The 15,669-nt window shown below is 37.3% G+C and overlaps 3 protein-coding genes across 4 annotated transcripts in view; all 3 read right to left on the bottom strand.

The window, feature by feature from the left end:
• The window catches only part of LOC117095662 (keratin-associated protein 27-1), a 77,244-nt gene that overhangs the window by 34,730 nt on the left and 26,845 nt on the right, over positions 1-15,669 (bottom strand). Inside the window, exon 2 of one of the 2 annotated variants that reach the window (XM_033232267.1) lies at positions 12,309-12,476. The exons of the other annotated variant lie outside the window; for it this stretch is intronic. Coding sequence (XP_033088158.1) covers positions 12,322-12,476 — 155 coding nt within the window. The 3' untranslated portion in view covers positions 12,309-12,321. Of the gene's footprint in view, positions 1-12,308; positions 12,477-15,669 lie in introns of those variants that run through there. 2 annotated transcript variants of the gene reach the window in all.
• LOC117095666 (keratin-associated protein 26-1-like) lies at positions 6,890-8,070 on the bottom strand. Its single transcript, XM_033232272.1, has one exon. The coding sequence runs from the start codon at positions 7,796-7,798 to the stop codon at positions 7,163-7,165; it is 636 nt and encodes a 211-aa protein (XP_033088163.1). The 5' UTR covers positions 7,799-8,070; the 3' UTR covers positions 6,890-7,162.
• On the bottom strand, positions 11,323-12,446 carry LOC117095665 (keratin-associated protein 26-1-like). Its single transcript, XM_033232270.1, has one exon. It carries the CDS (start codon positions 12,237-12,239, stop codon positions 11,604-11,606), a length of 636 nt encoding a protein of 211 aa, XP_033088161.1. The 5' UTR covers positions 12,240-12,446; the 3' UTR covers positions 11,323-11,603.

The raw sequence follows: 15,669 nt of genomic DNA on the forward strand, positions 1-15,669 counted from the left end.
AAAATATTGTTGCTTATCCCTGCATAGCTGCTGGTACATCACAGATAGCAACAACAAAAGTCCATAACCAGTGCTATGATTTGGATGTCTTCTCCAAAACTGATGTTGAAATTTAACTGCCATTGTGATGATCTTGGCAAGTGGAGGTTTTAAGTGGTGATTAAATGGCAGAGTCTTCATAAATAGATTAATCCTGTTATTTCATGAGTGGTTTAATTATCCAGGAGTGAGCTCCTGGTAAAATAATGAGTTCCCCAGGATACCCTTTTTCTCTGTCTCACAGGCTCCTTGGTTCCCTCCCATCATGTGATAGCTTTCACCATGTTTTCACACAGCAAGGGGATCCTTATCAGATACAAACCCTCTATCTGGAATTTCCAGACTCCATAGCTGAGAACTGATAAAAATTTCTACTGTTCATAATTTGCGCAGTCTGTAGAATTCTGTTACAGCAATAGAAAATGGACTAGGACTACCAGCCAAAATCTTAGGTCAGAGCCTAAAGTGACTCCAGTGAGACATTAGATGAATAACTGATTAACAAATCCTAAAAATTATAATTGCAATATTTAAAAAAGAATAATTTTATGAAAGAATAAGTCTTGTTATGTAACATGGACCACTTGGATCTTACTATCTAAGCAAGATGATATAATTCATAGCAAGCAAAAATTAAATACTCATCTTTAATTAGAAGTCTATCTTGTTGAACTTACTCTACTTTTGGAAAACAACCAATGATGGCTAAATACATTTCAGACATAACTATTTGAGGCGACCCTGTTGTTGGCAAAGACTCTAATGTATTGAACACATTGGCAAACTCTCTGATCCTGCTCTTTCTTCACTCACTACCATCTAGCTGCACTGGGTTCCTTTTATTCTGCATTCTCTCCAAGTTCTTGCCTTTGATCTTGTTTTCCATGTCTAAAACTGTTGATTGTAGGGCACTCTCCTTTTAATATTTCTAGATATGATTCAAATGAAATTGTTGTTAATGCGAAAATATCCCAACTGTGTTAAAATTAGCCAGCTTCCCTCTTTTTATAACATAATTTGTATCCCCTTCATACTGTTTTATGTACTCTTATATTATCATATTTCTTTATCAATATTTATGATTTATTTTTTGTCATTCTCCCAGATTGAGTTATTATTGTATTTCCAGAATGTGGAAAAGGGCTTGACATATAATAGAAATTCCTTATTACTGACTGAGTGCTTATGCATGCTGAAATTACTTCCAAGGATAAAAATGGCATTTATCAAATTGTACAATGAATCACTGACTGAATTACCAATATGAACTGTTTAAGTAGATTCTCCCAACCATTTCAGGGAAAATAGTCCAAAAAAAAAGCAAAGAAAATGACTGGTTTAATGATTTAAATGATAAGTGGAACAATGAGTCGGTAGTCATGTCACTGCATATGTTTTAAATATTTTACTCCATGCTTTTCTTGCATGCATGACTTCTGACAAGGAGTCTATTGTAATTCTTGTCCCAGTTTCTCTATAGATAAGGTATTTTTCCCCTGGCTTTTTTTTTCTAGATTTCACATCATTTTTATTTATCTGAAGTATGAATATGATATGCCTAGGTCTAATAATCTTTTTGTTTTATTCTAAAACGCTGCTTGGTGTTCTCCGAGCTTCCTGAATATGTGGTTTGGTGGTTTTCATTAAAATTAGAAAGTTCTCAGTCATTACTGCCTCACAATCTTATTTCTTCTCCTTTTGACATTAAAGTGAAGAGTATATTATATGTTTTGAATTGTTCCATAGTTTTGGATGTCCTCTTCTGTGTTTTGGTGTTTGTTTGTTGTTGTTGTTTTCCTTTTTTTTTTTTAATCTTTGCATTTCAGTTTGGGAAGTTTCCATTGGCATAGCTTCACGTCCACTGATTCTGCCCTTCATCATGTCCAGTCTACTAATGAGACCATTAAAATAAGTATTGATTTATATTGCAGTAATTTTTATTTCTAGCTTATTTAATTCATTCTTTAAATTTCTATCTGCTTTGATCTTGTTTTCCATGCTGCTTTGTCCTGCTTCCATTGTCCATCTGTCTTTATATGTTATTATATCTACTTTTCCCGTTAGAGCTCTAAATGTATTAATCAGAGTTATTTTAAGTTATGTCTGATGATTCCAATGTCTATGTCATATTTGAGTCTGATGTGTATGCTTGCTTTTACTTTGGAGGCTGTGCTTTCATTGCCTTTCAGTGTGTCTCTTAGCTTTTTTGTTGAAAGTCACTTGTGTTGTGTTGAGTAGTAGGAACTGAGACAAATTGGCATTTAGTGTTAGGTTTGAAATAATTCTGGCTAGAAGTTGGGCTGTGTTTAATATCTGTTGTAGCTGTAGGTGTCAGAGGATTCAGAGTTCTCTAGTACCCTTAATTTTTGTCTACCCTCTTGGCTTTCAGCTGACCTAAGTACTCCTCCTCAGAGACGATCTGCGTCATGGAGCCCTTTCAACTATAATCCACTGTTATTCAATTGGAGCCTTGCCAGTGTGGGGGGAAAGATGGAGGAGAGGGGAAGCATTTCATAATCTTATAATTAAACCTCAGTCTTTTACTGGACCTGTATCCCTGAGCTGTGACCTTCACTGGTATTTCTTAGTCCTCCCTACTTAAGTGAGCCAGAAAAAGTAGTGGGGGTGTGGTATGGAGAGGGAAAATACCATTTCCTTGGATTGAATAAGGTCCTGGTAAAGTCGTTTTTCCTGAAGAGTAAGGATTTATTATGGAGGAGGTTCTGAGCATGCTTTCCTAGGATTATTCCTCCCTTTCTCTTGACAGAGCCATCGGGGCATCATCCTTGGATTTCTTCAATGAGAAACCTGTGGGATCCCTAGAGGCAAAACCCATGAAGTATATGAGGTATGAGGCATCCTTAAGACTGTGGCAGCTAGGAGGGTTTGATACACATGCTAGTACACACTCAGCCTCCAGAAATTCCTCAAAATTTATGATTTAATTGTTCCTACCAGATGATGACTTCAGCAATTTTTGCTCTAGGAAAGCATACTCCAGATGTGACTCTAGACTCACCTGTCTCCCCAGATTTTAGAGTGGAATTTTGCCCTCCAGACTTAGCTCTTTGATGGGTTCAGGAAAAGTCATTGATTTTCAAGTTGCCCAATGCTTTCTTGTTGTAAGACAGGAGTGGTGACTCTTAAGCTCCTTACGGGTTGGAATTGAAACCAGAAATCCATACATTCCTTGAGTCATCATCCCCTATGGCATCACTTTAGTTAATTTCTGGAAAAATTCTCTAAGCAAAAATAAAGTTTCAGTGGAGAATGAAATTAATGTTTATACTGGCTAATGACTATTCAGAGATAAATTTAGAGAGAAGACTCAGAATCCAAATTCTACCCTCAAAATGTCTGAATAATCTGTTAGACTAACTCTGTTTTTGTTTTTCTTATGTATGATTGATTTAAAGACTCTGATAATTATTCAGGTATATATGTTTACTTTTTCCTCAACCCATTTAGATCAAGATAAGGAAGAAGATGATTCTGTGTGTCTTTCTTATGTATTTGGCATGTGGAGTCTGATCTTGAAATTAAGGAAAAATAGTGATGCTTCATAATTGCTTTTGATAGAGAATTATGCTTTCTTGTTTAAAGTTCAGCAGAAAAGGGCAATGTATTATTTGAGCTTACAGTTTGACAAAAGGACGTCAGCTTTTGTAAAATCCAGTTTGAAAATGACTACATCCAGAAGGTTAATCACAAGGAACACAATGGTACTTGAATATTAATAAAGAATATTTAATTTTTTGTGAAAACAGGAGCCTAAAGACCTACCCTTCATTTATTTTAGTCATGGGAATAAAACCTATATAACTGGAAGGCAAAACATATCAGATAGTACGTTGCCCTTTAATGAACAAATCTTTATATTACACTTGTAATGTAGTTTACGAGAGAAACATGGACTTTGAGAAAACTTAGAAATTAATCTCAGACAAGTAATTTACAATCTCTATGATTGTGGCTAAATTAAGAACAATTAGAGCTACTGTGCCAGATATTAAGGAAATTAAATTAATAAAATACTAAATCAGACATAGCTGGAACACACAATTATCACACACGAACGAAGGTATAGCTATTAGCAGGTCCTGTCCAGTCATGGGATATTGGATACAGAACTTTCCTTAATTCTTAGCTCTCAGACTTGTAAGCTGCAGAGAAATGAGAAGCAAACATTTGTTTCCCCCAGACTCAGGAAAGATAGCATAGAATAAAACTTCAAAGGAAAAAATGTGAATTTCTCATCACCATCCAATCAAAAGACAATTTACTGTCATTTAAATCAGTAAACATTTACAGAGAGCCTAGGCATGGTACTGCCACAAAGGCAGCCTTTAAAGGGCTTAAAGTCCAGAGGAGAGATTATAAATGCAAATAAAACAATACAAAATAAAACATGTTAGTGATGTAACGATAGACAATTTGTCAACAGAACAGAATAGGGTCTAGAAACAGACCCATACATTTAAAGATAATGTATTTATGAAAAAAGGGACACAGAACTGCAGAGTAGTAGAAAAAGGAGGATGTTTTAGGAAATGGTGGTGTTTCAACTAAAATTTTGGCCCCTAACTCACACCACACACACACACACACACACACCCCCCACTTTTCATCGATGGTGTATTTAAATGTTGAAAATCAAACAAAAAAGTTTCTAAAGTTAATATTTTTATTAATTTGGGGTAAACAAAGATTTATTTAAAAGGATGATAAAAGTACTAACTATAAACAGAAAAGCAATAAATTAGACCCATTTCTATTAATCTAAATACACCATTAAGGGAGTAAAAGACAGGGAATAATATGGAAGAAGTTATGCAAAATATGTACAACCAACAAAGAGTTAATATCTAGACGATGTAAAGAACTATTCCAATCGTAAAGACAGACAAACCTACTAAAAATAGGGACAAATGATATGAATGTTACTTCACACACAAAAAAATGTAAATGACCAAGAAACAAAAAACATTGTCTTAAAAAACTGTTCAATTCAATGGACCATCAAGAAAATTAAAAATAACACAAACATTTGTTAGAATTTCGTTCTCACTAGAAATGCTACACGTAAATAGGCTGACAACTTCACATGTTGGTGAGGGTGTAGAACAACTGGAATTCTCACGCTCTGATAGTAGAAGTCAATATTAGCAAAACTGCAAGGCATAACTTTGTAATGGTATAAAATAGAGTTGAACAAGCACATCCTACATAACTTAATTCCACCCTTACACATATTGCCAAATAGAAATATCTCTAGATGTGTATTAAAATATAGTACAAGTATACAAGAACACTCTGTACATTAATTCTAATAGATCCAAACTATTAACCTAAATGCTCATCAACAAAATAATGTATAAATAAATTTTGGTGTTTTAAACTTGAATATTAGACACATAAAAAAATAAAAAGACTACTGGTACATGTAACAATATGGAAATATCTCACAAACATAATATTTAGTTCAAAGAGACAGCAATGGGTAGATACTTTATAATTTCATGTTACAGTTCAAGAACATTCAAAAATTGTTATGTACGTCGTATGTTAATGAAAATCTCATTTCAAATGATGCCAAAATAACAGTTCAACAAGATTAACAACAGATGTATGGCTGAGATAAAAGGCAGGCTGAGCCAATGTGTGATTAGGGTGAGGGGCACAGAGAGGGCCAGGGAAAGGCTGCAAAAAATAAGGGGATACAGAATTCACAAATTCAAAATATCCAGGAGAGCAAGCAAATAAGGGAAATGATGAACCAGAATGAAATTAACAACAGCAGCATGATCATGATAGTAAGTGGAACTGACATTCTGCTTCATTGTCAGGAAGTCTCTAGGGCAAGATGGAACTGAGAACCACAAGTGTGTGTCTTGTCTAAAGGGAACAGCTGAGAGTTAGCACCTGCCAATCACTTTCTTACACAGTGATACAGCTTCTAGCTTTCCTAGCTATTCCAGTTCCTCAAAAAGGTAAATATTCATGCCTTTACAACTTTATTTTAATTTGTGAAGTATATACTCACACACATTTTAGGTTGAGTGAGAGTAAAAATGTATCTTTAATTGTTACATGTCCCATAGCATATAACTTCTGATAAATTCTGCCATAGTTCAGGACTGTTTTGTTCACCTCAGTATCTTTTGTGCCTGGCATATAGTATGCAAGCAGTACATTTGTTTCTGAATAAATCAAAAGATTAATTAATGAACTCAGACTGGGTTTTTAAAAAGCAAGTACGCATTTTCAAAACAGAGCTGAAGAACATACTGCTCTCAAGGATGACATATGCAAAAGGCTGGATGATTGTAAAAAGCATGTGTTTGGGGACCTATGTGTAAGACAGGATTACAGAAGCTTAGTTTTCTTATTTGCAATACTGAGCAAAAGATGATGAAACCAGAGAGGTGCGGGAGAGAAAGAGGATGGGGGAAACTAGGTGTCATGTTAAGGGGTTTGAATATTTATCTTATGGGAATAGATTATAGGAAGCCAACAAAGGCGTAAGCAGAAACGTGGTTAGGTTTGCAACTAGAAAGAACATTCTGGTGGAAGTGTGTTCAGTCAGATAGAGAGATAAGAGGCATCATTCCTAATTTTTCCTTTTCAAAACAACTTTCCCCAAGGACTTTTAGGGTCTCTCAAGTACACAGGGTCAGAAGTATAAAAAGCAGCTTAAGGAATAAACCATCAAACAATCCCTCTACTGTCAGGCAAGAATATATGGTTCAGTATCACCTGTCCAATTCAGTCATCTTGCAAGAAATTGACGTTGGTCATTTCTGTGTTAAAACTAAGTCATGAAACACAAACCACTGAACCACATTCCTAATTCGGATTTAATCGCATTTATTATAGTGCAGATCAAATACATTCTTCCCACAACAGAGCAACATTGAATAGCATTGTAAACTAATTTTTTTTGATGTCAAGGAAAGACGAAAGCAAGATAAAACATGTGACAGAAGCATCTTGCATTAGATCAGGCACAGTAAAACTAAGAAACATCAGTTGCTACTAGCAAAGAAGCAAAAGTCCATGGAGTTTGAATTTTTGTTTTGGATCCTCAGAGTGATTATTCACCAGAACAAAGAAGCTACTGGTTTCACAGTCCACAGCAAGATGGACGACACGTGTTGATCACATGGGTCAGAGGTTGGCAACCACTGAACAGAGGCCTCAGAGGTCTGAGGCTGCTGGACACAACGTGAAGAGTTTGAGGACCATAGGCCAAGCAACTCGAGGGTCGGCATCCAGAAGTGAGGAGGTTTTGGGGCTGGCAACTGTTGGAGAAGCAGGATTGGGGGCGACAGCCACTGGGCACACAGCCTCCTATGGGCTGGTAACTATTGAGCTGCAGCCTCAGTGGACGATAGCCGCTGGACACGTAGCTCTGTGGTCTACAGGACAGTGGAAGGCACGAGCTGGAGATGAAAGAAGAAGCAGGAAGAAAACTGCTTCCTTGGCAGGGCCTGGGCACGTAGTAGGCAGTGGAGGAACTGCAAGAGGTTTCAAGGTTGCCGGTCTCACAGTGGGCCGGCTGGCAGCTGGTTGGTTCACCGCAGGTCTCTTGGCAGTTGTCTGTGAGCCAGGTAGGGTCTTGAGAGCTAGTGGGTAGGCAGAGTACATCTCCATAGCTGACGTTGGTAGGGCAGAGGGCGATGGAGGTGAGAGGAATATGGCAGGAGGTTCTGAGAGATCCTGAGCTGCAGTTTCCAGAGCAGTAGTTGGGGCAAGACATAGTGAGGTTGTGAGAGCAGGCTGTGGTTGATGGCAAGAAGCGAGTGTCTCAAGTTTGTTCTGCCCTTCCTTGACTTGACCCTTTATATATCCCTAGAAGGTGTTGCTTCTGCATACAGACTCTTCCTCTTGTTGTATGAGGATGCATCAGAACTCTTTATTATAGCCAAGGAAGTGATGCTTCCACCTTCCATAAAACTGGATGCTCCTTGCAATGCCATCCATTGATTAAGTCTATCTATAAACCAATGTGACTGCATTTTAATAGGACCTATCCTTTTTAAATTATCCAACAAAACAGACACATTTTAAAGTCTATGTACTTATTCCAATGATAACCAGCATTGCACAAACATTCTTAACATTCCTGTCTTAGAATTCTCTTTGAAAATTGTAGCCAAGAAACAGGAAACATTTTATTTAAAAAGTGCTCAATTCAATGGACCATCAAGAAAATTAAAAATAAAACAAACATTTGTTAGAATCTTTGACAAACCTGACAAAAACAAGAAATGGGGAAAGGATTTCCTATTTAATAAATGGTGCTGGGAAAACCGGCTAGCCATAAGTAGAAAGCTGAAACTGAATCCCTTCCTTATACCTTATACAAAAATTAATTCAGGATGGATTAGAGATTTAAATGTTTGACCTAAAACCATAAAAACCCTAGAAGAAAACCTAGGCAATACTATTCAGGACATAGGCATGGGCAAGGACTTCATGTCTAAAACACCAAAAGCAATGGCAACAAAAGCCAAAATTGACAAATGGGATCTAATTAAACTAATTAATTCTGCCCAGCAAAAGAAACTACCATCAGAGTGAACAGGCAACCTACAGAATGGGAGAAAATTTTTGCAATCTACTCATCTGACAAAGGGCTAATATCCAGAACCTACAAAGAACTCAAACAAATTTACAAGAAAAAAACAACCCCATCAAAAAGTGGGCAAAGGATATGAACAGACACTTCTCAGAAGAAGACATTTATGCAGCCAACAGACACATGAAAAAATGCTCATCATCACTTGCCATCAGAGAAATGCAAATCAAAACCACAATGAGATACCATCTCATACCAGTTAGAATGGTGATCATTAAAAAGTCAGGAAACAACAGGTGCTGGAGAGGATGTGGAGAAATAGGAACACTTCTACACTGTTGGTGGGTCTGTAAACGGGTTCAACCATTGTGGAAGACAGTATGGCAATTCCTCAAGGATCTAGAACTAGAAACACCATTTGACCAAGCCATCCCATTACTGGATATATACCCAAAGGATTATAAATCATGCTGCTGTAAAGACACATGCGCACATATGTTTACTGTGGCATTATTCACAATAGCAAAGACTTGGAACCAACCCAAATGTCCATCAATGACAGACTGGATTAAGAAAATGTGGCACATATACACCATGAAATACTATGCAGTCATAAAAAAGGATGAGTTCATGTCCTTTGTAGTGACATGGATGCAGCTGGAAACCATCATTCTCAGCACAAGAACAGAAAACCAAACACCATGTGTTCTTGCTCATAGGTGGGAATTGAACAATGAGATCACTTGGACACAGAAAGGGGAACATCACACAATGGGGCCTGTTGCGGGGTCCCACAATGCGGGGGAGGGGAGAGGGATAGCATTAGGAGATATACCTAATGTAAATGATGAGTTAATGGGTGCAGCACACCAACATGGCACGTGTACACATATGTAACAAACCTGCACGTTGTGCACATGTACCCTAGAACTTAACGTATTAAAAAAAAAAAGATATGCTAAATGTAAATAGGCTGACAACTTCATGTGTTGGTGAGGGTGTAGAACAACTGGAATTCTCATACTCTGATAGTAGAAGTCAATGTTAGCATAACCGCAAGGCATAACTTTGTAATGGCATAAAATAGAGCTGAATAAGCACATCCTACATAACTTAACTGCACCCTTACACATATTGCCGAACAGAAATATCTCCAGATGTTTATTAAAATATAGCACAAGAATACAAGAATATTCTGTACACTAATTCTAATAGATCCAAACTGGAAACAACCCAAATGCTCATCAACAAAAGAATGTATAAATATATTTTGGTGTTTTAACCTTGAATATTATGCAGACAAAAAAATTAAAAGACTACTGGTAGATATAACAATATGGAAAAATCTTATAATATTTAGTAAAAGAAGACAGAAATCAATGGGTAAATACTTTATAATTTCATTTTACAGTTCAAGAACATGCAAAAATTAGTTATGTATGTTATATGTTAACTAAAATCTCATTTTATAACAGTTCAACAAGATTAACAATAGACGTATGACTGAGATAAAATTCAGGCTGAGCCAATGTGTGATTAGGGTGAGGGGCACAGAGAGGGCCGGGGAAAGGCTTCAAAAAATAAGGAATACAGATGTCACAAATTCAGAATATCCAGGACAGCAAGCAAATAAGGGAAATGATGAACCAGAATGAAATTAACAACAGCAGCATGATCATGATAGTAAGTGGAACTGACATTCTGCTTCATTGTCAGGAAGTCTCTAGGGCAAGATGAAACTGAGAACCACAAGTGTGTGTCTTGTCTAAAGGGAACAGCTGCGAGGAGCACCTGCCAATCACTTTTTTACACAGTGATACAGCTTCTAGCTTTCCTAGCTATTCCAGTTCCTCAAAAAGGTAAATATTCATGCCTTTACAACTTTATTTTAATTTGTGAAGTATATACCCACACACATTTTAGGTTGAGTGAGAGAAAAAAATGTATCTTTAATTGTTACATGTCCCATAGCATATAACTTCTAGTAAATTCTGTGATAGTTCAAGACTGTCTTGTTCACCTCAGTATCTTTTGTGCCTGGCATATAGTATGCAAGCAGTACATTTGTTTCTGAATAAATCAAAAGATTAATTAATGAACTCAGACTGGGTTTTTAAAAGCAAGTATGAGTTTTCAAAATAGAGCTGAAGAACATACTGCTCTCAAGGATGACATATGCAAAAGGCTGGATGATTGTAAAAAGCATGTGTTTGGGGACCTATGTGTAAGGCAGGATTGCAGGAGCTTAGTTTTCTTATTTGCAATATTGAGCGAAAGATGATGAAACCAGAGAGGTGCAGGAGAGAGAGTGGGGGAAACTAGGTGTCATGTTAAGAGGTTTGAATATTTATCTTATGGGAATAGATTATAGGAAGCCAACAAAGACTTAAGCAGAAACTTGGTTAGTTTTGCAATTAGAAAGAACATTCTGGTGGAAGTGCGTTAGTGGGATAGAGAGGTAAGAGGCATCATTCCTAACTTTTCCTTTTCAAAACAACTTTCCCCAAGGACTTTTAGGGTCTCTCAAGTACACAGGGTCAGAAGTATAAAAAGCAGCTTAAGGAATAAATCATCAAACAATCCCTCCACTGTCAAAAAGAATATATGGTTGAGTATCACTTGTCCAATTCAGTCATCTTGAAAGCAACTGACGTTGGTCATTTCTGTGTTAAAACTAAGTCATGAAACACAAACCACTGAACCATATTCCTAATTCGGACTTAATCGCATTTATTATAGTGCAGATCAAATACATTCTTTCCATACCACAGCAACATTGAACACATTGTAAACTAAATTTTTGGATGTCAAGGAAAGATGAACGCAAGATAAAACGTGTGACAGAAGCATCTTGCATTAGATCAGGCACAGTAAAACTAAGAAACATCAGTTGCTACTAGCAAAGAAGCAAAGTCCATGGAGTTTGAATTTTTGTTTTGGATCCTCAGAGTGATTATTCACCAGAACAAAGAAGCTACTGGTTTCACAGTCCACAGCAAGATGGACGACACGTGTTGATCACATGGGTCAGAGGTTGGCAACCACTGAACAGAGGCCTCAGAGGTCTGAGGCTGCTGGACACAACGTGAAGAGTTTGAGGACCATAGGCCAAGCAACTCGAGGGTCGGCATCCAGAAGTGAGGAGGTTTTGGGGCTGGCAACTGTTGGAGAAGCAGGATTGGGGGCGACAGCCACTGGGCACACAGCCTCCTATGGGCTGGTAACTATTGAGCTGCAGCCTCAGTGGACGATAGCCGCTGGACACGTAGCTCTGTGGTCTACAGGACAGTGGAAGGCACGAGCTGGAGATGAAAGAAGAAGCAGGAAGAAAACTGCTTCCTTGGCAGGGCCTGGGCACGTAGTAGGCAGTGGAAGAACCGCAAGAGGTTTCAAGGTTGCCGGTCTCACAGTGGGCCGGCTGGCAGCTGGTTGGTTCACCGCAGGTCTCTTGGCAGTTGTCTGTGAGCCAGGTAGGGTCTTGAGAGCTAGTGGGTAGGCAGAGTACATCTCCATAGCTGACGTTGGTAGGGCAGAGGGCGATGGAGGTGAGAGGAATATGGCAGGAGGTTCTGAGAGATCCTGAGCTGCAGTTTCCAGAGCAGTAGTTGGGGCAAGACATAGTGAGGTTGTGAGAGCAGGCTGTGGTTGATGGCAAGAAGCGAGTGTCTCAAGTTTGTTCTGCCCTTCCTTGACTTGACCCTTTATATATCCCTAGAAGGTGTTGCTTCTGCATACAGACTCTTCCTCTTGTTGTATGAGGATGCATCAGAACTCTTTATTATAGCCAAGGAAGTGATGCTTCCACCTTCCATAAAACTGGATGCTCCTTGCAATGCCATCCATTGATTAATTCTATCTAGAAACCAATGCGCCTGCATTTTAATAGGATCTGTCCTTAAATTATCCAACAAAACAGACACATTTTAAAGTCTATGTACTTATTCCAATGATAACCAGCATTGCACAAACATTCTTAACATTCCTGTCTTAGAATTCTCTTTGAAAGTTGTAGCAACTTCTTTGAAACAGTGACAAGTTAAATTTTTTTGAAGAAAAATTCTTTTCTTCTTGGAAATTGCCAAAAGTACTTGGAAGCAAGTGTATGAGAAAATGAAAATCCTTACAAACTATATGACAGAAATATGGACAATTTCAGTATATTTTGCTTGATTAGAATATATTTTTCAAAGTTATGATTTGTGTTATTTCAGAATTGTGTTCGGACTTGACTTTCTACCAAAGTATCTTTATTCAAAAATGTGTGCTCATTTTACTCATTTCAATAAATAAATAAACCAACTCAAGCTGAAACCTTGGCTTATGTTTTAGGTATTCTTGAATATAGATAATGAAGTTGGGTTCAGTTAAAATTATGTATCCTACTGCAAACAAAAGCAAATAAATAGACCCCTTAAAGAAAGTCAGGCAACTTGATATTTTTCATGATTATTTCAAGCTTATGTATTGCATCATTTCTCATATTCCAACTGAAAAAATATTGTTCTTGGTTAAAAAAATACATTGAATTTGACATGAGTTTATTTTGCTTTCTACATTGGTCTTGATGTCAATTTCCAAAAAGGAGCTTCTAAACTGCTTTACATAGGGAATAGCATCAGGATAAAGTATTATATTTTCCTAGGTTTGAGTACTTTAAAGGCCATTTGAGAACACGTATTTCTGGTAAAAGTTGTTTTAAAAAATGTATGATTGTAGTTAGTTTCAACTATCCCTCTGTATTTTTCTCATACTGACATACCCAGTGCCTCCAGTAGCTATTTTAATGGGATTTTAAATTATCTGCTGGCTCTAAATTCCAATTCCTTTTGGCTAAATAGTCAATTTAAATCATAACATTTTCTTCTATTTTGGTGTTTGAGGGACATGCTTGTGCTTATCAAGTCTCCCTCTGTCCTGGAGGGGTAAAATCTCTGAAATAGAAGTCTGGTTTCTCAATGAGGCAACACTGGACTATTTTACTACCAGGGGGAGAAATACAAAAATAAAATGGTATCATCACTGAGGTCCTGTACTAACATGTTGAATTTATCTCAGTATTTTAGGTCAGATGATTTGTACCTGATGTACCTCCATCCCCAGGCTCTTACTACCTAACACTCTTTGTATAACCGAATACTTTGTATACTTTGGACCCCACTTGATACTCTGTGTATACAGCTGCTGGAGTCTTCTTGTGAAATCCTGGATGCATCAGCGGAATGGCATTTGTAATAGGTACAGCCATATTTGGCTGAATGCTTATGAAATTGTATGTTGATACTCCTTATGTCTGCTCTTCTCTAATATAAAGAGCCCAATACCTATATCATTAGTGCATCAATACGCCTGTGTGTATGTGTGGATAGGTGTGTATGCTACATGTTCTATGTATACTTGGATGATTTTCCATGAAGAGAAGGGCTGTGGAATAAGAGGAACCTGGCATTCATGGAATGCCTATTCTGAAAAACCTTTTGCTATGGGTGCCCACATGTACCATTCACTTTGTCCTCACAATTCTATACAGTAGATCCTATTATTTCAAGTACTCGTATGAGAAAACTTGAGCTTTAGAAAGTTACAGTAATAGATACTAAGAAAAACATTTGAACAAAGGCTCCTTGACTCCCCAAACAGTTTTTCTCTCTATCCAATATGGCATTACATAGAGATGCATTGATATTATCATTTAATAACCAACAACCCTGTGAATCTGGGTAATTTGCATAATTGCTCTGTCCCCCAGTCATTATCAGTATAATTTTATGAACCAATGGAAATATTAATAGTATCTACTTTTCAGTGACATTTTAGAAATATATTGAGATGTCATTAAAAGTTAAAATAAACTGTAAAACGTTATACAAGAGTAATCTATTTTATTGCTTTGGCATTCTTAACCCATTCCGGAGAGTACGACCTTGGGTTTAATTTCTTTAGAGCACCACCATGAGTTTCTTGTGTGTGTGTGTGTGGGCCGGGGGCGGGGGGGCGGGGAGGGAGGGAGCCAACAGATTTTCAGAAAGTAAAGTGCCCTGAATATAAGTTGTCCTTCATGTAATATAGGTTGAACTAATATTACTTCATAGTGGCTGTGTCACTAAAAGAGAAGTGCTTATTTCGGTATAATATGAGGTACCTCATTAGCAGGATCCTATAACTACATGTTTCAGGCTTCTCTTCTGATTTAAGAGCCCAGGGATAATTGGAGGAACTGGGAATCCTGTGTGATTTCCCAGATTTTCCCACTGTGTAGCTTTGACTTGTTTTAGTAAATCGTGGATCATTGTCTCTCCTACTCTAGAAGGAGAATTCTGAGTTTCTCTGTCTTGGAGACAAAAAATCCCCAGAACATTTCAACAATAAAGTTGTGCCAATAAACAAGGTAATTTTAACTCATCCATTCAGCAAATATTTATTGAGCATCTAGTATGTTCAAAACATATGATAGATGCTGGCAATGGAACCAACATTAAATTGGCTTCTGCGCTCAGACATATACTAGCTAGTAAGCGTGGTAAGACAAGTGCATAACCCATGTCAGTGTTTACTAAGTTCTGTAAGTAATGTACAGAGAAGAGCAAACATAGTTCATTCACCTTACCAAAAAATTAACATTTGATATTAATTTTGAAAAATGGAAGGGGCTTTGGAGAAGAGGAAAACACTTTAGGCTATGGAAGAAGATGTAAAGGTAGAGAAAATGACAACATAGAGCTTCCCAGTGAAGGATTCTAAGAAGCAAACTCATATTCACATGTTGAAATTACTGAGGGAAGTAGTCAAGATATTGTTCTAGAGGTGTGGTGATCCAGTAATGTGTTTCAAGAAGAGAGTGCTGAGGTTAATTTGCAGCATAGATTGGAAAGTGGGAAAACCTGTTATAATGCTTTTCTCCCTTTATCTTCTAAAACCATATATTTCTTTCCGTTTTTCCTTTCTGCTATCATGGCAATAATAATTTAAGTCAGGCTTTTTTGTTCTCCTTCGGTGAATTTCTTACTGCCACCTTTCACTTCTATCCCTGTGGTCTTCTATTTTGCCTAAAT

This window comes from Trachypithecus francoisi, unplaced genomic scaffold, assembly GCF_009764315.1.
Source record: "Trachypithecus francoisi isolate TF-2019V2 unplaced genomic scaffold, Tfra_2.0 Lachesis_group14, whole genome shotgun sequence".
Taxonomy (NCBI): domain Eukaryota; kingdom Metazoa; phylum Chordata; class Mammalia; order Primates; family Cercopithecidae; genus Trachypithecus; species Trachypithecus francoisi.

Bases quoted from the DNA above. Each gene is read 5' to 3' on its own strand.
- LOC117095666 (XM_033232272.1), bottom strand. From the start codon at position 7,798: ATGTCTTGCCCCAACTACTGCTCTGGAAACTGCAGCTCAGGATCTCTC.
- LOC117095665 (XM_033232270.1), bottom strand. From the start codon at position 12,239: ATGTCTTGCCCCAACTACTGCTCTGGAAACTGCAGCTCAGGATCTCTC.